Below are 24,260 nucleotides of genomic sequence, written 5' to 3' on the forward strand. Positions count from 1 at the left end.
TAGTAATAGTGGTTTTATTTGTTCATTTTCTGCAGGCAGTTCTGTACAGGTGACAAACTTCTATTTCTTCCTTATGAATTTCTTCTTATCTTAAAGAACCTCCTGCACTCAGGACTACCAAGACAACACAGTCTACTTTGCTACAAGTATGTTGTTGTGGAAAGAGCTAGTCCGAACGGTGTGTTTTTTAATCTGATGACCATGGAGAAAGTCAATTGAGGAAACATAAGTGTGTGATAGAAAGCAATAAAGTGATCTTGAAATATCTGAGACAGAATACTTTTGCTCACACAAGGAGCTTGAGATTTCTTTGCCTCTCAAAACTGCAATAACAGGGAAGGTTATTTGGTTTTCCCTAGCTCCAATTATCTGTCTCTCTTAAGGAGGTGGAAATGAAGTAGTTAGATTTTTAGTTATGACTTCTTTAAATCAAGAGAAAACATTGATTAAAAAACACTGTGGACATTGAATCTATATGAAAAATGAAAGAAGAAATACCTATACCAAAGAACCTGCTCGATCATTTTTGCTTCTGCATAACTTTAAAGGAAGAAAAAAAAAATCCAAATCAAACCAAAACCTTAGAAGAAGGTTGGAAGATGGAAAACTAAAGCAGTCAGTGTCTTCTTAGGTAGGTATTGGTGTTCAGGTGTTTATTTCATTGGTCATGGACAGGAGAGGGTCTTTTCGGTTATAAAATTCTATGTGGTAGTGCTAATAATGAGAGAAAATTATTTCTACTGAAAGAGGGTTATAACCAAATGAATGACATTTTTGAAGTTTCCTCTTCAGTTTCCACTCCAGTGCAAGAATTGTTTAGAATCATCCAGTTCTAGAGCTTCTGCCTCAAATCCCTGTGATGATTATTGCTGTCTCTCCCCATTTGGATGAAGAAAAAGATTCTGACAGAGTTGTTCTTTTACCTTCTCCAAGGGTTCTTTGAAGAAATAGAGCGTTAAAAATGTTTAATGATCAGAAGCATGAAAGTGGGCGAGTAATAACCCTCTGCACACCCTCTACAGATTACTTTTCTGTCTGGACTTTGATATTTTGCACTAAAATTCTCCAACAAAAGAATTCTTCAGCATAGGCAAGGGTAATGAGGAAAATGCTTAGTGGTGTAATACTTTTGCTAGTCTAATTAGCCAGTGTTGTTGTTGAATAGCACTTTGAAGCTCAGTTATCTTGCAGAGAACCATTGCTGGAGTAAAGCAACTAATTGTCATTTTGAATTCAAAACGAGCTTCTTTTTCATTGTGGAGCATAACAAGTACTTGGTTCTTTTTGTTTGTCCCCCAGTTTGTAGCTTTTGTTACTGAGACTCCAGTCATGTTCAACAAACTGGGCAGACAGTGAGAGCGATAAATGTTTGGGGGTTTTACAGAGTGCCTCATGTGATACCTTCTATTCTCAGCATAGGTTAAAATTAGAACTAGACTGACATTGCATTGCAGTCTGAGTGAGGATTTTAAATGGTTTCGTTAGTATAGACCAGGTTTGTAACTGATCTCTGCTTTTGCTCAGAAAGCAATGGGTCCCAGAAGATCCTTGACAACACCAAGTAATTGAGGTAAGTTGTTGTTAAACTCTTTCAGATACTTGGAGGTGAAGTTGTGGGGAGATCTAATTACTTGGGAGTAAATGTGCAGCTGTTTTACAGCCATGCTTGGGAACTCAATTCTGAATCATTGGTTGTGATTGCATGATTATTATGGGGTTTATTTTCCTGACAAGTAATAAGATCTAAGAATAAGAAGCTTTCGATGGTAGTCCTTTTATTATGTAATTAAATCTCTGTGAAAACAAAGTCATATACTTAGGCTCTCTTTCGTGTTTCATGCTTCTAAAGCAGTATTTGTTGAATAATATGCTTTCTGCAGCAGAAGAGCATTGCCCAGTGTAAGCTTTACTAAAAAGAAGTATTGTTTCAACTGTCTAGTCCAATACTGGTTTTAGCAGTATGAGTATTAAAAAATGCCTCTTTTCTGCACAGTTTATATAGAAAGATAGCAAGTTTTCTACCTAAAAAGGCTTATAGTTCAAAACGTGTCTCTAAACAACAAGAAATGATGGATCAGGTAAATCACTTCATCTCAGTAGAAGTTTAATCCTGAAAAATAAAGCTATTTTTAAATTGTAACCACTAGTCAGAGCAAAAAACCCTCATACTGTTGCATATTGGGATGAGAAATTAGAAATGTATTTACAATGAGGACTACCAAAAGAGAAGTTAATCCTTCAAACTAGTAAATGTAATCATGTTTATGTGGTGGAGGGAAAGAGGATACAATCCTCTCTCATCCAGGAAAAACTTCAATTTCTCTTTAGGAACTCAAATGCCAGACTGCATTGTGCTGCACTGGGCTTGCTGGTTTTGGCACCTGACAAATCCTGACATTTTTCCTTAACAAACAGAGAATCCTAATATTGGACCAGGCTCTTCTTTATTCAAGCGTTAGAATTGGATTTTTATGCTGTCTTTACAACAGAAAGCAGACCTGACCATTACTTCTTATCATTTGCCTGTACATGTTTAATTAATTGAGCTCAGTATAATCAGGCTTTACAAATAACTGTTACAAAAGACATAGTAAACATAAAATAGAACGATTGACTGTTTGAACACACAAATGTTCACTAAGCAATTGTGCCTTATCCACACCACACAAAATTATAACGGACCACGATAGAAAAGATTGCTCAGAAAGACAGACCTGCAGCAATTGTAGGGAAATACATGCATGAAAAGACTTGAAATTTTTTGTTGTTGTCTACTTGCTTGTTTGGAAGAAAGTTTTATTCGCTTTTTTAGCTTGAATGGATATGTAAGATGTTTTCCTTACTTGTCCCTGCGAGTATGTGTATAAGGTTGGAAAGGGAGCATTCAGCTCATCAGTGTTCAGAGTACACCGAGTGCTGGCGTGAAGCTGAGCCCCACAAGCTTATCTGAGTATCACTATCTTGGCTCCAGTTTATTTCCAAACAAACCCTTCCCCAAAGGACCACAGTAACAGCAAGAAGAATGCTTTTTAGAGGGATGCTCTGATCAGGATAACTGAGTATTCTACTTGGCTGCTCCTCGGGAAAATCTGTATTTGTTATCTCACTAAGGAATTGATGACTTTAGGCTGAGGTTTTGTTTTAAATGCAGCTCCTGACACTCAGCAGGGCTACCAGAAGAGACCTTCAAAGAGATCTGAAGGATTTTAAAAGGTTTTTTTCTGAAAGGGAATGCATTACTAACTAAAAATATATTATAATGAGTTCAACTGTGAAGAAAATGAATGGAAACAAAGTATCCTCATTCACTTCCAGCAACAGTTCAGTGTCTCTAAAGTGCAAAACTCCTTTAGTTACAAGTATTTATACCAGGTAGCTGCCAGGATGGAGCTATCAGGATTTAACTGCCTTAAAATGCAGGTAACAGCTGAATTTCTTCCTGAGAAGGGAATGAATGCTCATGTCTACATTTAGTAATTGTGGTCAGGACTCAGCCTGCCATCGGAAGGAACTGAGAGAAGCAGTTGTTCACTGGCTAAGAATGCAGAGAGATTGCAAGGTTATTATTATAAGCAATTACATGCGATTATCTATTTTTACAAAGAGAAAGCAGTTGGTAAGATTCTGGCAGTTGTATACATTAACTAAGTTTAATAAGACAATCAAGTGGGTATTGCAGCATTTTAGTTTTTATATCACTGTCCCCATCTGGTAACTGATGCATGTGCTGATCTATTGAGCCTGAAATTCACAGTCAGATTCCTGGGACTCTGCCTGAACATGACAAGATCATGAATGAAACTGCAGTTTGTCTTGGAACATTCACTGCTGTGAAGACACTTTGGGAAGTAAGAATACACAAGATAAATGAAGAAATACAGAAGGAAAAGGAATTCAGGCAGAGGTCTGCAGGAAGGTGGGTAAATCCTTTAAGTATGTGAAAAGCTAGACCATGTGTTGCATTGCAGAAGAGTGCAACTGGTCTTTTCAAACTCATTCAGAGTTGAATTCTTTAGTTGTTATTCCAGGAGAATTGCCACTGGTTAGAATCTAGCAATAGTGTCGGGTCAAACCAAGAACTGTGTTCTGTGGTAAGAATATGAGCATATATACTAAACCCCCTAAATTCAGATATGAAAATCCTCTCCTGTGTGGATATTCTAACCATAGAGATTTAACGTGTTATGCTTTCTTCCCAGTGAAGGCATTCATAGGGTATCTTGAGCTCCCATCTGAGCAGTAATTTCATGGAATATGAAGAAATTTACCATTCTGTTTTTGGAACTGTTCCTGATCTGTCAGATGTGTTTGAAATGGAACCACTAATTCAAAACACAAGCAGAAAAAAAGAGAATTGCCTAATTTTTGTGATTCTTGTGTAAGTCCCCCTGGGAAATCAAGCCAAAAGAATCCCTGGCTGATTGACCTCATTTGATTGCACTTAGATTTGGTGGAACTGAAGGCTTTCTTTTTAGGAGACTGCTTCCAAACAAACAGCTTTGGAACTTAATTCCACATGACTTTATGTTCTGTTGCCCTGCTGCAATGTGGTGAAAGTGAATGAAATTATGTCTTCCTTCTGACTGTAAATTTGAAGAGCTATAAAATAGAATTCCTATAAATTGCCTCAGCCAGACATTACTCTGTGTTCTTGTCTTCCCTCAAATTGATAGTATATTTAGCATCCAGTTGTAATAAGTGTTGTTTGACATCCAAAAAGGCTACTGTCCCTTTGTTCCAGAAAATACAACAGATGATAGATAGTAGTTATTGCCTGTATTTACTGTTGCACCACTGACAGAGCTTCTTTCCCTCATAGGCTACTACTTGTTTGGGAGGAGAGAGCTGCTTTAGCAAAGCTCAAAGAAAAGGTTATTAATGAAGATGGGAGAGCAATTTTAAGGATAGAGGAAGAAGAATGGAAGGTAGTGTTGATAGGAAGGAATGTTGAATGACTGATGCATTAGAAAACTACTATTTGCAACTTTACTCTCACAGTTGTACTATTTTTAATCTATGAAGTGCTAACTGTGTGCTTTGCTAATAATGAATTGAGACACACTGTTGGGAGTGTGTAAAAGCAAGCTGATTATTGAAGTCCTGAATATAAAGCATTACTCTGCAAAAATATAGCCCAGAAAGCTTTTCTGCATTAGGAGTTATTTACCCTGCAAATGATGAGTTTAATTATGTAAATGCTCATTTAACATTAAGACACCAGAACAACTGAAATGTATCAAGGTGATAACCCTCTGTGTTAGGTGCATGGAAATAGTTCTTACTGATTTTCCGTTCTAAAACTGAAAATGAGCCTGTAGATTCCCAGAATATTGTTAGTTTTGTTTCTAATGCATGGGGGTAAGTGGCTAACTGTAGATCAGTGAGAGAGTGGAAGCTAACAGAGCCACACAGAAATGCAGATGCCAGTTCTGTGAAGTGATGAGAATTAAACCATGTTGAGGGCAGTGGGAGTGACAGCCCCATCCGGCAATGCTCCAGTGTTCCTTGTTCAGAACTTGCAGCATACAGACACTGTAGTTCTTCTATCCCTCAACTCTCAGCTGCTCCCCGTTTTTCTGAACAGAATGGGAAATCCAATTTAGATCACCATTTAAATGCAAAAAGCCATTTAGAGCAGTTGCATCTTTGGCTAGAGTGGCTTTCTTTAAAAACAAGCAAACAAACCAAAGCAAGCCTGTGGCTTTTCAAGCAATGACAGCAGCGCAGATATCTAACTCCTGGGAGCAAAAGTGAGCAGGTTACATCTGTGGTCAGAATGGCCCACACTGATGGTGTTCATTTGGGAATGTTACAGTTACAGCTTAAGAAGAAGGAAAGACTGTTGCTGTTTCAACTACAACTTCTACCTAAGCCTGTATTCTTGTTGTATACTAACCTGAATTTCTTCTGGTTCATATTTCTTGTCTTAGACACTACCTTCGTGCTTATTGAAACTAGCCCATCTCCAGGAGTGGCAGCTTCATAGAACTAGTTTGCAGAAAATTCCTCACTTCATTGGAAGATTTCACAGTCTTCTTGTTCTGGATCTGTCCCGGAACTCCATTGAGAGTGTACCTAAAGAAATTGGTGAGCTGTGCTTTCTTTTAGTTTTAGCTGCTTTCCTATCTTACAAAATCCATCTTACGAAAACGCGCCGGTTTTGTGCACTTTGCCTGCCTAAGAATCCTGTTGGGTAGTTAGAGGACAGACAATTGAAATCTGACAGTGAGATAGAGAGCTTGAATCCATGGATCCACTACAAATCCAAAAAGATGGCCAGATGCAGGAGACATAACTTTATGAAAGCTCCCCGTGAGACAAAAGCATGTAGTGAGAACACGTTGCACTTGTATAACAATAAAGGGATCACACAAACCAAGTAATCCTGTATTTCAAATAGAATGAACATTTCTCACTTCTCATTTTGCTCTCTGCAGGCCAGCTGACTAGCCTCCAAGAGCTGCTTCTCAGTTACAATAGAATCAAATCTGTTCCTAAGGAAATAAGTAACTGCGTCAATCTGGAAAGACTGGAACTGGCTGTCAACAGGAGTATCTGTGACCTTCCTCCTCAGGTTCTGACAGACTAGCTTGTTCTGTTTAGTTTTGTTAAATGCCTATTTTGAATTTATCCAAAACCAATTATCATTAAACACTGCACTCCATGTTTTCAGATTTGCTTTGGTATTGGTTTCCCAGCCTCTCCACAGAAACACAGTATTTGTATGACTAGTCAAACTGGAGCTAGATGAGGGGGACATACATATACCTGGGAATTTGAGGAGCCAATCTTTGCTTTGTCCAGATAAAGGACTTGGTAGTGCACATAGGACAGTGATACGCTTGATGTTAATTTGTTTAGGCTGAAGGTCTTTGCTGATTTATCCCACTGAGGATCTGATGCTTTAGCACAGATAAGTTCCCTTTTATGGCTGAGAAGACAAACTCATACCATACGCCAGGACACAACTGCAAGCATCTTTACCAGAGCTGTTACCTGTGAAGAGGAGTTGTGTGATTTATAGAGCTGTCTATGCACAAAGAGTTGAATGAATGTTGTTCTGAGATGTTAAGAGAGAGTAAAAACAACTGCTCCCCTACCACTGAGCTTTAATTTGGACTGACCTAACTGTGAGAGAGCCCTGCTTCTCTAGGTATTAAACTCTTAGAGAGAGATGATTAATATGTAACCATGTTTACTTGTTTTAGTGTATTGAAGTAGTGACAGTTAACAGCAATCAGTGCCTTGCAAAACTGAGTGGGTCCAAACAGTAATACCTAACAACAAAAAACCCTCAAATGAAAATATCCACTATTAATCGGTATGCAGAAGGTACAAAATCTGTGTGGATACAGGTTACATGCTGCAAGTGACAGCTTTTAAATTGACAGCTCATAGCAAATACCTAGTTCTGTCTTACTGAGGTGAGTTTCAAACCCAACTACCTTCCAGGAGAGAACTGTAACTGTCAGGTATTATCAGCTGATGTAACTCACAAACCATGCTGTATTATGAACTTCAGAATGTGTCCTGATGATTTTAAAGTGTTTCTTTGTTTCAGTCAACATTATTACAGCACTGCCGTAATGCAACGGCTGTTCCATTAAAAACCTCCCTTTCTTTTCAGCTCAGTGATTTAAAGAAGCTTTCGCACATAGATTTGTGCATGAACCAGTTTACAAGCATCCCTTCAGCCCTCCTCAACATGCCAAATCTAGAATGGTTAGATATGGGGGGGAATAAACTCCAGGAGCTTCCTGATGCGATTGACAGGTAAATAAAGCTCAAAGATGTTTCAGTCTCAACTCCATCGCATTGAAATTCTCATTATTAAATCCTAATTCAAAAGGTTATTTCGATGTTAACTTCACTGCAAACTTAAGATTTATCAGCCCTAATGTGATATTTTGGATGAGCTGGAAAAAGCTGTTCAAATAAACAACAAATTCAGTATCAACTATCAAGTTATAATTTCTTGCCAGTGACATTTGCGACCGGAGGTTAGGTGATTATCTGAGATATGGGGTTTCCTTTCAGAGTTGTTGTATTCTTTGGGAGAGTTCTTTATGTGACTGTAAAAATGAGCTCTTTTCTATTAATAATTGATAAGATTAATTTTCTAAATCTTGACTGATTGCATAAATAACTCTTTTACAGAATGGAAAATCTCCACACTTTATGGCTCCAAAGGAATGAGATAACCTCTTTGCCAAAAACCATCGGTAATATGAAAAATCTTAGTACCCTTGTTCTTAGCAACAACAAACTTACGAATATTCCAGCTTGTATGAAGGACATGACAAGTCTGAGGTAAGAAAAAGTAACAGAAATATAAATGAAAATACTAGCAGATAAGTTTTAAAGCCTCCCTTGAGCTGTGCATCATAGAGTGATACTAAGGAAGTGGAAGAGGCATGTCCACAGTGGTACAGATAGACATGATACCATATAAACCAATATAATTACACAGATTCACCACAGCTGAGGATCTGGTTAAGAAAACTTTGTGTATCCTCACTCATTTAATGAAGTCAGTTACGACAGTTACAGTCCCAAATGAAGAAGGAGACACTGCATTTTCTCATTTCTAACACATTTTCTCATTTCTGAAAGGTCCAAATGCCCACTTCTAGTTGTCCTTTGCTGTCACTCTCTAAAGCCAAGAGAGGAAAAATGACACAAAGTAGACCTTTGGCACTGAGAAGTCGACTGTTCAGAATTAAACAAAAATGCTCAGGTGTAAGGATAGAGATAAAACTCTCCTCTACTTTATTTGAGAAATAAAAAAAGAATGGATGGACATTTTTAATTGGTAGAATCAGAAATACTATTTTCTATGCTGTGAAAGTTTCCTTTTGTTTGCATTTTCACTTGGATTACTGGATGCTGGCCACTGGAGAGGAAGAATGCTAGTCTAAAATCACATCTAACCCAGTGAGACAATCCCTGTTTTCAGCTGGATTGCAAGAAGCAGCAACTCTTTAAACAAATACATGAAGCATAGGCCCAGGGATGGCTTAGTTTACTTCATACTGCTGCTGTAGTGGTGAGTTTAGTCTAAGAAAAGACTTCTTTTGCTGCAAATACTGTTTGAGGAATCTTAGTTCAGTTTCAAAAGAGTTGTTCTCTCTGGACAAAACCTATTGCAAGAGTAACCTTTTCTGGTGAACTGTCAGATTTGTCAACTTCAGGGACAACCCCCTGGAGTTAGAGGTAACACTCCCTCCGTGTGAGAATGCAGAAGAGGAGGAGCAACAGGAAATGTTCGGCCTTGAATTCATGCACATGTATATCCAGGAGTCGCTCAAGAAAACAGGTACGGCTTTTTTATTCACTCTGATCTCTCTGCAATGCAGTGAGGAAGGATGAGCTGGATAAAGCAAGCACAAATGAAACATGAATAATCTTAATAAACGAGTAGCATTCTCCAAAAAAGCTCTGAACAGATTTTTACTGAGGGTAGGGGTGAGTTTATCAGGAGTTGGCCCTGCAGTGTTCCAAAGAACAGCATGTATTCTAGTAGGAACCTGCTGGAACCATGCAACATTGGAGTTAGTTACCTACAGCCTGGGGAACTGGAAGCTGTCGACTGGCTCTTGTATTTGTGATTTAATCAGTTTACACAGTGTGGGTCTTCCAGCATTGTTTGGCTCATGAACCTCAACTTTACCTATTTCTTGATGTTGTCCAGATGGCGACTGTCAAAGCAGCATGTAAGGGGGAGATGCCCATAATAAACAGACGTTTCTCACCACTTGCTTTCCCTGACAGCAAATCCAGCCACTTAAACAAAACACCCCCCCAATTTTATCCCATTCCTAGATCACTTGTGACTAATAAAATGCTGTTAGTAGTCTCAAAGATAACAGTTAAAAGGTGCAGACAGAGCCTTGGGTGACATGGTCTAGGGTGAGGCATCCCTGCGCATGGCAGGGGGTTGGAACTGGATGATCTTAAGGTCCTTTCCAACCCAAACCAGTCTGGGATTCTATGATTCCATGAAAACAAGCACTTTTGAACATGTGTGCAGGTGGCAGCTGTTACTCGCAGAGAGAATTTCACTGCACCTAAAATGAAGATCCGAGGGAACATTTTATATCTATTGTGAAGACTTAAAAAGCTGCAGGACTGAAACGCCCCTTAGCTATGACACCAAACCAGCTTTCTTCTTCATCAGTATTTCATGAATCAATAACAAATTTAGCAAAAATACATCAAGATGACAGTTTACAAAGTTTTTTTCCTTAACAGACTCCCCTGGCAGCATGGGCTGATGGTTACCTAGGCCTACTTAAACACTGTAAGAGGAAATACAAAGCTATCCTGAACTTCAAAGTGAAAATAAAGTATGTTAACTTCTCTTATTTTAACCCACTGTCTTTCAGGAAATGTGGAAAGCAGTACTTCTGGTCCTTCCCCTGTCATGAATGCTACTGAATAAAGAATGTAACTGTGAATGGAAGAAAACACCAAGCATACTTATTGCTAGCAAAGAGGCGTACAGCAGGTTTCAAATATTCCTGGGGATTTTATTTTTCCACTGATGAGAACTGGTTTTGCATACCTGGAATTCCCACTCACACTGGGAAATAAAAGACCTTTTCCTTGCACAGGAAAGACTAAAACTTTTCTCTTTTTCTTCTGTAAGCAATGAATTAGCTTTGTAAAAATCCAGGTAAGTTTTATAGTTGCTTTTGTGGTTGGTCCCCCCCCCCAATTCCAAATCTATGTTCTGTCATGTAGTTGGCTCTGGTATCAGAGATGGACTTGGGACAGCTGTCAACAGGACATTCTCCAAGGACACGGCCGCCTCTATGTAATACTGTAGCACAGCCTTGTATCCTCGTTGTTGTAAATACTCGATCCGTCCATGATCAATGAGCCGCTTACAGAGGCAGCCTATCTCCTTCCGTTCTTCAACTGTAAGTATCCTGGTTTCATAAAAAGGAGGAAAAGAACAATCAGGTGTGTCAGAAGAACAGTTTTGTTAATTCACATCAGGAGGTAAGCTTAGAAAAACTGTTTACAACACTAGAAGTTCATTTCAATTCAAAATGAAAGGTTTTGAGAAGTACGTCCACGAAAACAGTATTTTTAAAGTAAAATATTTCTATCAATTGAAAAGTTTCTGTAAAATGAGGCATTTTGAAGACCCCAAAGGGTTTCATATCTCACTATACACAATGTTCATTTTCTGCAGGAGTCAATTTGCTAGAAAACGATTTCCATACCCTTGTAAAGTATCAGGACCACTCTGCATCTTGCTGAATGTTTGCTCATGTTCTTCTGTGTGGTTAGTTTGCTCTTCACTTTCTTCACTCGCAGAGCCTTTGGTTGTGGTTTCTCGCATGCCACAAGTGGCCCAGCTACTCATTCTCTGAAAATAATGAAATTCTACTGGTCCAAGTCCTACTGATTTAAAGAACTCTCTGCCTACGTAATGTGTCCAGTCACACTTGTGATGGCAACACAGCGCAATAACAATTCCAGCTACAGGCTTACAGTCAGCTTTGCCGCTTTCATTATCAGCAGGATTGTTGGAAGCCACCTCTGTCTCATCAGTCCTCGAGCGTTTTGGTGCAGGCTCGTTTTCTGCATCGCAGCAAGTTGTATAACTTTCAACCAAGCATCTCAAAGCAAGATCTGGGAAAAAAAGAGATACACCCCCCCAAAAAACCAGCACTGAATGCCATGACACTATTTATACAGCCTGCATCCTGGTTGAGAATGTACTTACCACAGAGAACAAACGCAAACAAACTAAGCCAAAAAGCAATTTGAAAGAGAAATAAAAATTACAAGTATGCTTTGAAAACATGAAACCCCTAAATGCTAAATTAATATTGTGATACCTCTGGAGCTACTAAGGGCCTATTGTCTTGAATATTTGTGCCACACACGTGGATTTGAACTACTTTGGTTAACAAAGTGGCATATTGTGGGAGGATCGCCTGTAAAACATGCAAGTATTTGCTCTAAAAGTTTGCTATCAACCTATTTAATATGTACATGTACTTCTTAAATGCTCGACTGTGTCATCTTTGTCACAGTACCTATGTACGTGCCGTATCTGTGATGTTTTTCTCTACTTAGTAGACACAAAACATTAGAAACAGTGTATTAGTTTAAAATAATCAGGGCAGAAACACAGTCTTCTCATATGTTTGCTTGGGATCCACATTCAGAGAGGCAACACAGATTTAGGAAGAAAGATATTTCAGAGTAGAGGCAACAGTGTTAAAAAAGATACTTTCAAAAATCTATGACCCGTGTCACTACTCACTGTTCTTTGTTCTGCTCTATAAAAAAACAAGACAGGTTTTACTTGTTTCTAAAGTAGCCTTGCATCTCTTGTCAATTTACTATTCCACTGAAGTCAGTATATATTTAGAATACCAAAAAAGGGTTAGAGGGCAAGAAAAGGTTAAAGGGACAGTTTGGAAGCTCAGTCCATTCACATCGTAAGATCTAGTATCCTAACTTTGCGTAGTTAACACATAGGTAATTCATACCTGTTGCAGCACCACACAAATGCTTCCCAATTCCTACCACTGGTAGTTTTTTCTTCTCCAAAATAGGTACCTTACCTGGAGGGGAAAAAAAACCCCAAGAAAATAAACACACAAAATCCACAACAATCACAATAATTAGGACAGTAGGTTTTCTGGATAAAATATTTTGAGCACACTAAAGAACAGAAATAGATGTTTACCACTACTGACAATACAGTGGTCTGTACGTATAGTTATAAGCTATCCAAAGGAAAGTTTCTTTTTCTAAAACAAGAGAATTAGATGCTGTAGCTGAGCAGCACATTTAGCCATTTTAGCCTTTTTTTATACTGCCTATGAAATGTAAATATGACATTAATGCATCTCCTGATGACAGGCGTCCCCACAAATTCTATGCCATTGAGATGCACAGCACCTCAATGATAGGCAGTACTTCATTCTGCGACCTAATATAAATGATTTAATCCTGCAAGCTTGAGAAAAGCTTCATTTTGTTTATTTCTCACCTATAATGATGGCCTGTAAGTGTATAAAAAGCAAAACATTTTAAATCACCGTTTAAAGAAAGAGACATGTATATAAGTATCTATGCACACAGCATTAATGTGTCTCCAAGCCACTGCTGAGAATGCTCTTCAAAACCAAGTCCATTCAAGCACGTTATGTACAAACTGACTTGACCTCCAGTATTCAAAATGTAAAACGAAGACTCTATTTCACAATTACACAAGCCCAAAAGGAACTTACTTAAACATAAATGTTGAATATCAACTTGAAGCCTTTCAAATATAGAATCTCTCCTTTGATGTTTTCCATCCACCTGTGTAAGCAGAACAAGATTGTTAGGTAGGGCTGGCCACTGGCCATTATCATTTGGCTCTAGCTATTAGTGCCAGATGTTTTTCCTGGCAAGTCAACATCTGCACATTTCCAACATTATACACCCAGATTTTTTTCCTAATACATTTGCTTTTGGCAAAGTATGGAATGAAGGCAATCACGCTTCCAAAGCTTTTTAAATATAAAGGCTGTATGTTGGTTTTGAAGCTAAAAAGCAAATACTAACAGCTTCAATGAAAACAGTTTAAAGATGATACTCTGCTAATGATGTGACAATCTCTTCTTACCTTAAATCGTGTGGTTGCCCTTTCCACAAGCAAAAACTGAACATTTTCAACATTCTGCAAGGCAACATCAACCCAGTGAGAGAGCTTTCCTCGCCCAGCTCCAAACTCGATAAAACATCTTCCTGGACCAAGCAAATGTAATTTTTCCATGTTACCTAAAATAGAAGCCTACAAACATCCAAAGATTATTTATGAACCAAGCAAATATATACACTGCCTATTGTAATGCCTGGTAGAAAATGATTACTTCACCAAACTGCAGGAGACCTTTTCGGGTCTTCCTTTCCATGAGGGATTAGGGGAAAGATCTTGTGTACAGAGGGAAGGGATTACAATTTCTGGCTTGTCAGCATCTCTCTGCCCTTCTTCCACTGCTCACAGAACCCCATCCAGATACAGGGTATCAGGACCAGGTACACATCATAATATTCTCTGCTGATTCTCAAAGTAGCTATCCAAAATATGGGCACTGTACTGGATTTTCTGCGAAGCCTCTGTGCCCACAGAGCTCCCTCTGCTGCAGTTCTGCATTTTGATACACACAGGAAAGCAGAGAATGGGAAGAAGATATGGGAAATGGACATTTCTCACTGGTCATTCTTTTCTTTCCAAATCTTTCTGTTTTGCTACAGTATGCAATCCATCTCCCTTAACATTCCTGCTGTTCAGTATACATTAAAAATGCAGAAGGCAAACTCAGGCCTGCCAGCTCTTACAGAAAAAGTAAAAAATTCCTTTTACTTCTTAGCAAACACAACATTTTCCTTTTCGGAGCTCAGATTTATTGAACTAATGTAAAATAAGAATATACAAGTAAAAATTCTGAGCACCAGCACACAATTTATCGTTTCAGTATCCTACCAAACTATTTGTTACTAACACTTAACAAAGCAGCCATTCCAAGGTTATATATATGCTATTATTTGAAGAGCACAGTTATATAGCATATCAGATTTCCTCTGCGTGGAGTGACCAGCACTATGAATGCAGTCACTCCAATTTACAGCAGCAGAATTCCACATGTTTAAAAACATCTATAGCTATCAGTAAAGCAGTGTCCGTACCTGCTGTTTCAAGTGTTTGAAAGCAGATTCTCCATTCTTTGGGTCATTTAAGGCTTCTTGTAAAGCCTGGTGGGACAGTATTTGTTCCTTAAGGTGAAATTCCAGGCCTGCATGCAAATGCAAACCTTTTAGGTAAAGGTTTCCAGTTTCCAAGAGTTTCTGGTTTTGTAACATCTCACAATATTCAGACATGAGCTCAACCTGTACCACTAACAAAATAGTCTGTTGGGCGCATAAATCTATCGTATATGTTTATTAGAGTTGTGTTGTTAACTGCAGTGGTATTTGATGGGAAACAAAAAACATAGAAGGAAGAGAAATCAGCTATCTACCAAACAATCAGTGTTTTAGCATTCTCTCAATCTAGTTTATTCTCCTGAGTAAAATTTAGCTATTGGAAGATTGTCTGTGTCTTGATGATAATGACTTCACATGTTTAATGCCAAATATCTCACATTTTCCTAGACATCCAACAACAAATCTAATAATGAAATATTTAATCAATTGAATTTAAAACCTTTGCAGCGTTAAGTAAGCTCACCATTACTTGCTTTTTTCAACTTAGTTATCAAGTTCTCCAGCTCTTCTTTGGATAGAGAAGAGAGAGGTACCTTTTTAAGGAGAAATAAAAAAAGAAAGCAGCACCCATAAATACATGACCTTTTTATTTTTGCTAACTCTTTAGTCATACCACAAATTACAACATGTTTTGTAGGGACTGAGCTTTAGAACAAATAAATGTACTCACCTGTTTTTCTGGTATTTCTGCTACATCTTTTAAACCTGCATTAATATCTTGAACAAAATAGACCTTTAAAAAGAAAAAGAAATCCGATTATGTTAATTACTGGGAAGCAAAAAGCTACGTTCTTCAGTGTTTTTTATCATAAGGTACATAGCAAGAGGAATCCACTGCAACAGAAGATATTCCAAGTATTTATTTTCCCTATTTATTTTCCCTATATATTCAGTCTGACCCTGAATCCCGAGCAGAAATGACAGCTCTGACACGTTTTAACAAGATTGAACATGTTGAGAAGAGTTAAGCTGTCAGTGCTTACTAGGCTGATTCCAAAGACAGTTTTAAGACTTCTCAGGTGATGCTAAGGGTACAATACTGGTAAGGCAGAAAGACAGACAACAAAGAAGCCATCCCTCTCTGAGGACAAACTCTCACCAAGCATCTGAAATGCATGGCGTTGTGAGAGACTGTTCTCAGAGAATGTTTTTGAGAGACATTAATTCAGCGTTTTCATTTGTAACTAAAAGAACCGAAAAGTTGTGCTGAACTACAGTGACATGGCACGCAGTGAATGAGGAGACTGGAATGTGAATTCCATTTCAGCAAGTAGTTATTCAGGTTCTGTGCTGCCCTTACTGCAGCGCTTGCTACGGCTGCTGTTGTCTAGTTCACAGCTACTGTCAGCACAATCAATTCTCTGCAAAGCTGTCATGTTTAGGGTCTTAAATCCGAGAGGAATAGTGCTACAGTTACACTGCACTTACTGGCTTTGGCTTCTCTCTTGAATTACATTTCTTTAAATGCTTTTGTAGCTGGTCTTCATACACAGTGCTAAAATCCAAATGGGGAAAAAAATTAAGTAATAGCACTTATCATGTGAACTCTGACAAAGAACAGGAAAAGCATTTATTTTACTTACTGTTTTGGATCAAGAGGACACGGAATCCTTTTTCTGCCGTTTTCCTCCTAGTAACAAAAGAAAGGTTTTAGACAACACTTCAGCATGCAACAGTATTCCCGTTCTAGAAAAGCTGTTGTGGGACACCGGAGATCCATAAAGCATCTATTCGGAGGTAGGGAGGTTAACCGCAATAGAGAAACTGGGACAAGAATTTAACATGTGAATGGATCCTAAAAGAATAACCCTGTAGCGGGATGGCAGCGCTACTGCTGGGTCGAGTGACAGCCTCAGCACATCCAGGCGCTGCCCCTCCTGCCCGCGCTGCGAGGATATGCCGCCGCAGCCCCTCACAGCGCCGCCGGGGCTCCCCTCACGCCAGGAGCCCGCCCTCCCCAGCCGGAGAGGGGGCGAAGCGCGGTACCTCCTGCTGCCCGTGTTCCCCGCAAAAACGCCTCCCAGGAGCCGGGACCATCTTGCAGAAGCGCTTCTTCCTCTCCACGAAGTGGGCGCAACGCCCCGGCACCGGGCACCCGCGGCCCGGCTCCGGCGCCGCCATTTCCCTCCCAGCGCCCCCCGCGGCCACCGCCTCCTCCTCCATCTTGAGGCTCCTCCTCCGCGGGAGCCGCGCGCGAAGCTCGAGCCGAAGATGGCGGCGGAGAGCCTGTTCAACCGGCCCGTGTGTGTGCAAGTGCGGTGCCCGGGCTGCGAGGAGAGGTGAGGGAGGCTTGGCCGCCTCGCCGCTGCGCGGAAGCTTTACCGCATCCTGTAGGAGAAGGGCTTGCCGAGCGGCAGGCTTTGTCCTCCTCTCTTTTCTCTGTGCTGTGCTCTAATAGTTGATGGGTGAGAGGCAGCGTTCTTGCTTTGGAGCTCTTAATGGAGACCCTTTAGGTTAAGGGGAAGGGGGACTTGGTCGCGGCGAGGCTGGAGGTAGACAGAGCTGGAGCGGCTGCAGTGGTGCCTTACCTGGGGAGAGGGAAATGAGGGGCCGTGGTGGGGAGGAAACACGCAGGGGCTGTGCAGAGGCTGTGAGGACAGACGGGCCCCCCTTGTAGGCGACGCGGGGGCCGGGGTTTCTGCCTCGAAATAGGTGCATTGTCACTCTGCAACTGCCTGACAGGAGGATGGAGTGAGGTGGGGTCGGTCTCTGCTCCTAAGGAACAAGAGACAGGACAAGAGGAAACGGCCTCAAGCTGCGCCAGGGGAGGTTTAGATGGAGCTGAGGAACAATTCCTTCCCCAGAGGGTGCTCAGGCATTGGAACAGGCTGCCCAGGGCAGTGCTGGAGTCACCGTCCCTGCAAGTGCTCACGCACCGTGTACACCTCTCAGCCCTGCCGGCCCGGCGGGCGCGGCCGCTGTTTGCGCGTCTCCCAGGCCGCAGCGGTTGCCCCGCGGCCAGGCCCCCGCCTCTTCTTCCCAGCCTGCAGCCGGCCTCACCGCGGCCTCACCGCGGCCTCCGGGCTTCAGCTCCCTCGGCGCTGCCCCGGCGAGTCCACACGTCCGTCCCGATCGGGTTGTGCCGAGGGATAAGTGGATGTGGCTGCACCCATGTGCGTGGCTCAGCAGTGGTGGTTGGGAAAGCACAGGAATCCTAGAATCCCAGACTGGTTTGAAAGGGACCTTAGAGCTCATCCAGTTCCAACCCCCTGCCACGGGCAGGGACACCTTCCACTAGAGCAGGTTGCTCCAAGCCCCTGTGTCCAACCTGGCCTTGAACACTGCCAGGGATGGGGCAGCCACAGCTTCTCTGGGCACCCTGTGCCAGCGCCTCAGCACCCTCACAGGGAAGAACTTGTGCCTTGGATCTAACCTGAACTTCCCCTGGTTCAGTTTGAACCCATCACCCCTTGTCCTATCACTCCAGTCCCTGATGCAGAGTCCCTCTCCAGCATCCTTGTAGCCCCCTTCAGACACTGGAAGCTGCTCTGAGGTCTCCACGCAGCTTCTCTTCTCCAGGCTGAACAGCCCCAATGTTCTCAGCCTGTCTCCATACGGGAGGTGCTCCATCCCCTGATCATCCTCGTGGCCTCCTCTGGACTTGCTCCAACAGCTCCATGTCCTTCTGATGTTGGGGACACCAGCACTGCACACAGTGCTGCAAGTGGGGTCTCACGAGAGCAGAGCAGAGGGGCAGGATCCCCTCCCTCGACCTGCTGCTCACGCCCCTGTTGATGCAGCCCAGCACACGGGTGGTTTCTGGGCTCAAGCACACACTGAAGCGGCTCATGTTCAGTTTCTCATCGACCAACACCCCCAAGTCCTTCTCAGGCTGCTCGGAGTCACTTCCCTGCCCAACCTGTAGCTGTGCCTGGGATTGTCCCAACCCAGGGGCAGGACCTTGCACTTGGCCTGGTTGAACTTCATGAGGTTGACATCGGCCACCTCTCCAGCATGTCAAGGTTTTATGTGTAGTGTCTATTTAAAATAGAGTGAATTTCAATGTGAAGTGTCTATTCAGCATACAGTGAATTTCAGTAATATAGGTCCTATCTGGGTTAGACTGTGTGAGCAGGCGTTAGGGCTGCTCTGGCTCTCCTGCGTTAGGAGGCACAGGAAGGCTGATGTCTGTGGGTGTGTTCTGTAATGCAAGTAACTTCTCGGATGGGTCACTCAACAAGAAGTAAATGAAGCCAGGGTAGCACAGTACAAATGGTTAGCAAAAGTTTCAGCAATTGTTAATAAATTTCAGGCTTTTGCAAAGCTTCCAGCTTCTGGACAAACTTTCAAACCTTGCTGTTTAAAGTTTGGCAGATGACAAGCAATAAAAAGCCTGAGCTGACTGAGGAGCTCAGGGGGCTGTGGGGCTTTCAGGTATCATAGTAGTAGTCATCGGTGGACACTTTCTTGATATTTCTGATAAGTTTTTGGTTTTGGAATGTCATCTGATTCCTGTAATATAGCTGCGAACGCATATTATTTGGATATTGTTTTCTTGATTTGTTACTAAGCTTCATCTGTTTTTGTACACAGGAGGTTAAACGTTCGGGTGAATATTGAGCTACTGTCAATTTCTAATCCTGTTCATAAAAAGGTTTGTGGATTTAGTTACGTTTGTGTCATTCACTCGGTATTAATTTCATTGTATAAGAGGACAAATGGGCAAAGAAAAAACAAAATAGGATATTCGTATGTCTGTCCCTTGACCTTATTTCATTTTTGATGGAATTTCTTGAGTAATTTAGTTGATTTGGTGTGGTAGGTGTTTTCTAGCCTTTTAGCCCTCTCAGTTTGGCAGCTCATGGTAAACTTGCAAATTAAAAGTATTTGGAGACCCTCAAAGGAACCCCAGTGAGAGCTTGAGAGCAGTCAGTGTGCTCAGCACTTAGGAATGTGGAGCAGCAGTTGTCTTTGCAAAACTCCCATCTTAACTAGCCAAAATGCCCACTTGTGCATGGATGTAACATTTTGGTTTTTATTGATAAGCATTAGTCTTTGGAATTCATCCAGTGGAGGTAGGAAGGATGTACTAAATTTGGAGTAAAATAAAGTCTTCTTTCTCAGGAAAGATAGCAATGAGATTGCTATTGGAGGTTATATCCTTTATATATATATATATATAAAAAATCTTTGGTTTATGTGAAGTTGTCACTTAAACTGTACATCCACCTGCCATGATGTTAAGATGTCATTAGTTTCAGTGTTACTGGGTAAAGATTTGTTTGTGAAGGAGCCCAGCAGTTGTCTGGAAGATTTGCTAACTGTGCCGATGGTAATATTAGGTGTGAAGAAGCACTTCAGCTAAGGACTGTGTTCCAGGGTGCAGCCTGTGTCAGCAGGAGCCTGGGAATGCATTTGGGTCCATCAGTGAGTGATCAGTTAAAAAGCTTCAGCTGCTTGGGGCAGCCAGTGGGACATCAAACCAAGCGCCATTCGTACCCACTCACCAGGCTGGCGTTAGCTTTAGCATGAGCTGCCTGCACATGTAAATCCATCTCCAGCTGAGGGTTTTGTTAGTGTTGCTGGCATCTGAGTCACTGAAACTGTGATTTCAGGTCTGTACGTGTAGGTGTGCTATGGTCACACTTCAGCTGGGTTGGAGGAGCTGTCAGGTTTCTGCTTCCTTTCTTTCCTTGCCTAGGGAATATTACATTCTTCACACAGGTTTGAGTCTCGTTACAGGGAGCCGGGCCTAAGGTAGCAGGTGTTTAGCAGAAGCCCAGCCTTGCAATAAAAGACTAAGGTTTGCCAAGGAGATAGCTTTTCCAAAGCACTGTGTACACCTTCAGCAAACAAATGAGTTTGGTTTTAAATCGAAGCAGTATAATGCTACAGGTTTCCATAGGGGCTCACTCAAACATGTAAACCCTTCAGGAGGTTGTTTCTGAAACTTTTAGGAGCAGTATGCTATGAAAACCTTCCAGTTGTGGGAATGATATGTTAGTGATCTGTTATAGTGGACTGCCAGTGCTATTTCATGATGGGGAAAAGTAGCACATAGTTCCCTTTCTGCAAAATGCTGAAGACATGTTGAACTTTGAAGCCTCAAAGTTGAAGATTTTTACTTGGTTTATTTTTGTGAGGAACTTTTCTCAGGTTTTCCCACTGTCACGTTTGGAGTTGTGTTAAATGTTAATGTTTTCCACCTTCGAATGAGTTGCCACAGTTCTATCTTACGTGTGGTTAAACAGTAAAACCATTAAATACTGTTTGCAGTATTGGTTTACAATGTTTAAACAATCCTCCTGGGTGGTGTATAGTATTTTAAATCATATTTAAATGTCTGTCTTCAGGATTTAGCTGTTCGATTGACTGATGATACCGATCCTTTTTTCCTTTATAACCTTGTCATATCTGAGGAAGATTTTCAAAGGTAAGTGATATTGTCATGTCTTGTCTGTGAATCGTTTCCAAATGACAACAAAGAATGAGGAATATCTTTAGCTTAGAATGGTTATCATAGGATTTTGGGTTTGGCACTTTTCTCTTGCAGAGTTTTGTCAGTGTTTTGGTGGCATTGCTCTCCCTGGCCAGTCAGGCAAACAGCCAAGTGCAGGAAAATGATTTGGCTCAGGTTTATCCAGATGGGTGACAGAATCCTGATGTTATCTTTCCTGCATAGCTACAGTCCCACAGTTCATATTCCTACTTGCATCTTCTGTTTATTGTAACTGCTTCTCATAGACTGTTGTATGTCTGTGAAGTATTCCAAGCAACATTTGCAAGAGGAAAGTCTGTTTGCCTGGACATGGACTCTCAGACAGACCTGAGCTTGTGTCTTACTGGTTTCTTGCATGCTAATTGCATTGCTGAGTCTCAGTTTACTTTAGTTGCTCAGAATTTGGTCATCAGATTTGGGCACCTGGCATGAACAGTTCAGTTTTCTGCTTTATTGTTTGGATAAAGTCTTGATAAAGGTTGAGTCTCACCCGCACTGTCCTTTGCTTCTTTCACGTGCCCCTATCCCCCCTGTGCTGTGAGGAAGACAGCTACTCAAAGGAGTACATTTGTTGTGTCACAATAACTTACTTGAAGTCGTGAAGAGAAAAATATCGTCTGTTGATTACTATCCAAGATGTGGTTATACTCCTTCTGTGTTCAGGGTTGAAAATAATCTGCTGGTGAACTTTAATGACATGATCAGAATTAGTTCTTTCCACTGGTGTAAAACATTTTCTAGGAAATGAATTGCACTTCTATATATTATTAATTTTTTTCCACTTTCTACAGTTTAAAGTCCCAGCAGGGTCTCCTGGTGGACTTCTCTGCTTTCCCACAGAAATTTATCGATCTGCTTCAGCAGTGCATTCAGGAACAGAATAAAGACATCCCAAGGTAGGTCATAAGTGAGAGCCGTGTCACTCTGTGTGTACGGGGGCACTTCTTAAAATGCTCGTCAGCCGCTCCGCTGGAGCAGGGTTGGTAAAACAAGGGAGAACGTGGCGTTCCCTGGACGTGTCTGAGCATCAGCTGGGGGTAGTTACCAGCAAGACTTAAGCCTTGGGAGGGCAGAGCAGTGGGGTTTGGTGTGCAGTGATAGTCTCCCCATCTGAGCTGGAGCTGACAAGCTCCCCAGGCCGGCACATGGGAAGGGTGCAGCACTGCTCCTTTTCTTGTAACACTTTAGTGCTAGAGAGCTGCTCTGAATTTCATGGAATTCTCGTGCACAGGAGAAGGCAAAGTTAGAAGGCGTTCTGGCAAGGATGGTTTTGTGGCTGTCTGTCTGTCTGTCATTTCAGTGTTCAGATTTTCAAGTGTGAGGGGGACAACCTGAGCTCCGCTCTTCCCATAGCAGCCTTTTCCCATGTTGTTTTTGTTTGTGTGGGTACCAAGGGAAGCCTTGTGCAGAGCATGGAGCTCTGCTCCCGTAGTCAGGCCATTTCCTGAAGTATCTACTGTGGGCTAGGCATTTTCCTAGGCTGTAGGACACGTAAAAGTCAGGAGTCTGCTTTCCTCTTCGCTTCGGTTACAAAGGTCTTACTTGGTTTTGGACTCCTAAGATGGGCTTCTGAAAATTGTACAAATAAACTGATTCATTTTATACATTTCTTACTCTAAGTTGCAAGCATTTGAGTTGCTGCTTGTTTGTAGTATTAACTGCGACATAGGGATTGCATTTCATAGTTCAAACAAAAGCTGGACAGTCTTTTCTTGTGCATACAAAAATATATCTTGTTTGAAAATAGCTTGTGGGATCTATAGGGAGTTTCAGGAAAAGAAATGTGCTAAACATCTGGTTATTTCTCTGTTTTCCCTAGGTTTTTGCTGCAGTTAGTTTCTTCAGCATCTGTTCTAGATCACACTCCTGTCTCTTTAAACGTAGTGGAGACAAACCCTTTTAAGCACCTCACCCACCTCTCTCTCAAATTCCTACCAGGAAATGATGCAGAAATAAAGAAGTTTTTAGCCAGCTGTTTGAAATGCCTTAAGGTAAAATGAAGAGTTGTCGTAGCTGTCACTGGGCCTTGAAGCTCTGTGTACCTGAGCATTTTTGTCTATCTTAATACTTCAGAAGCGTTTACCAAACTGTGTGCTCTGGTTTATTATTTTACTTTAGCTCATATATGTCATTGCAGGCAGTTATTTGGGTGCATGTTCTAAATCTAGATTGTTACTGTCACTCTAGCAAGGAAAATGCTACGTGTATATTCAGCCAAGCTGGCAGGAAATCAGGTATTTCACACATGCAGTGCCTGGAGAGTGCAGCTGGTGAATGCTTCGGTGTCTCAGCTTCCCAGCCTTGTGCTCATTGCCAGAGCAACAGCACAAATAACACCCTGTAGGCTTTCCTGCCCTTTGTTGTGCAGTTGCTGTAGGAAAGCATGCCTGTGTGCGTAATTCTGAGGCTTTGTGGGCTTCAAAGGGCTACTAGCTATAAATAGCAAGCTAAAATTGGGATGTTGATGCACTTGTAGCTTGCTAGGTATTACTGAAAGAGAAGTTAATGGTTTCATAGTTTGGCTGTTGTCTGTTCAGTTTCATAGCCTGGGATTTGTCTCCCTTGCTGGCCTGTCATGTTTATAGCCATCTAATAAAGCGTTTCAATCCATACATTTCCAGTAGTTCAGTAGATGTGTTGTTCATGCAACTTCTTTGTAAACAAGGAGTTTATCTTTATGATAAGACACTATTTCCTTATAGAAAATTGGTAAGAGTTTATCAGGGGTTTTACCTTGTAGCTAATGCCTTTAAATTTATTTTAATCTTACTGAATGTTGATTTAATAAGATGATTTTTCCACAATGGGTATGTGGTTGCTTAGGCAGGGTATGCTGATGAAATGGAAGCTGAATACTACTTGTATTTTGGGAACCAAGGTTTTGACTTGATGTCAATTTGTACATAGGAAGACAAACTGATGTTGGAAGAAAAGCTTAGAAAAACTGAAGAGGATCTTACCAGACAGCTGAGCTACACTCAACAGGTAACGTACAGCTTTACCTTCCCTGCTGTAAGTTGCACTTTGTTTTAACCTGTAG

General features: G+C 41.3%; 3 protein-coding genes across 5 annotated transcripts in view; 2 read left to right on the forward strand and 1 right to left on the reverse strand.

The window, feature by feature from the left end:
• Positions 1 to 39: 39 nt before the first annotated feature.
• LRRC39 (leucine rich repeat containing 39) lies at positions 40 to 12,060 on the forward strand. 2 transcript variants are annotated; one of them, XM_030493550.1, is made up of 10 exons: positions 40 to 631; positions 1,525 to 1,570; positions 3,741 to 3,916; positions 4,820 to 4,925; positions 5,931 to 6,087; positions 6,438 to 6,574; positions 7,628 to 7,773; positions 8,158 to 8,310; positions 9,177 to 9,316; positions 10,386 to 12,060. In XM_030493550.1, exons 3-10 carry the CDS (start codon positions 3,792 to 3,794, stop codon positions 10,439 to 10,441), a joined length of 1,020 nt encoding a protein of 339 aa, XP_030349410.1. In that variant the 5' UTR covers positions 40 to 631; positions 1,525 to 1,570; positions 3,741 to 3,791; the 3' UTR covers positions 10,442 to 12,060. The 2 variants fall into 2 exon arrangements, with proteins under 2 accessions (XP_030349410.1, XP_030349409.1); XM_030493549.1 differs by having other exon boundaries at positions 3,755 to 3,916.
• Positions 10,514 to 16,971, reverse strand: TRMT13 (tRNA methyltransferase 13 homolog). The gene is made up of 12 exons (XM_030493544.1): positions 16,768 to 16,971; positions 16,365 to 16,411; positions 16,210 to 16,276; positions 15,452 to 15,514; positions 15,245 to 15,314; positions 14,704 to 14,810; positions 13,640 to 13,807; positions 13,260 to 13,332; positions 12,513 to 12,587; positions 11,232 to 11,643; positions 10,723 to 10,931; positions 10,514 to 10,681 (listed from the first exon to the last, which is right to left on the reverse strand). Exons 1-11 carry the CDS (start codon positions 16,942 to 16,944, stop codon positions 10,736 to 10,738), a joined length of 1,455 nt encoding a protein of 484 aa, XP_030349404.1. The 5' UTR covers positions 16,945 to 16,971; the 3' UTR covers positions 10,514 to 10,681; positions 10,723 to 10,735.
• SASS6 (SAS-6 centriolar assembly protein) overlaps positions 16,953 to 24,260 on the forward strand; it is a 13,887-nt gene continuing 6,579 nt past the window's right edge. Inside the window, exons 1-6 of one of the 2 annotated variants that reach the window (XM_030493536.1) lie at positions 16,953 to 17,060; positions 19,315 to 19,375; positions 21,075 to 21,154; positions 22,012 to 22,116; positions 23,040 to 23,211; positions 24,128 to 24,205. In XM_030493536.1, the coding sequence (XP_030349396.1) occupies positions 16,993 to 17,060; positions 19,315 to 19,375; positions 21,075 to 21,154; positions 22,012 to 22,116; positions 23,040 to 23,211; positions 24,128 to 24,205 (564 nt within the window). In that variant the 5' untranslated portion in view covers positions 16,953 to 16,992. The remainder of the gene's footprint in view (positions 17,061 to 19,314; positions 19,376 to 21,074; positions 21,155 to 22,011; positions 22,117 to 23,039; positions 23,212 to 24,127; positions 24,206 to 24,260) is intronic. The other variant, XR_003992477.1, reaches the window with a different exon arrangement.

Source organism: Strigops habroptila, chromosome 8, assembly GCF_004027225.2.
Source record: "Strigops habroptila isolate Jane chromosome 8, bStrHab1.2.pri, whole genome shotgun sequence".
Lineage (NCBI taxonomy): Eukaryota > Metazoa > Chordata > Aves > Psittaciformes > Psittacidae > Strigops > Strigops habroptila.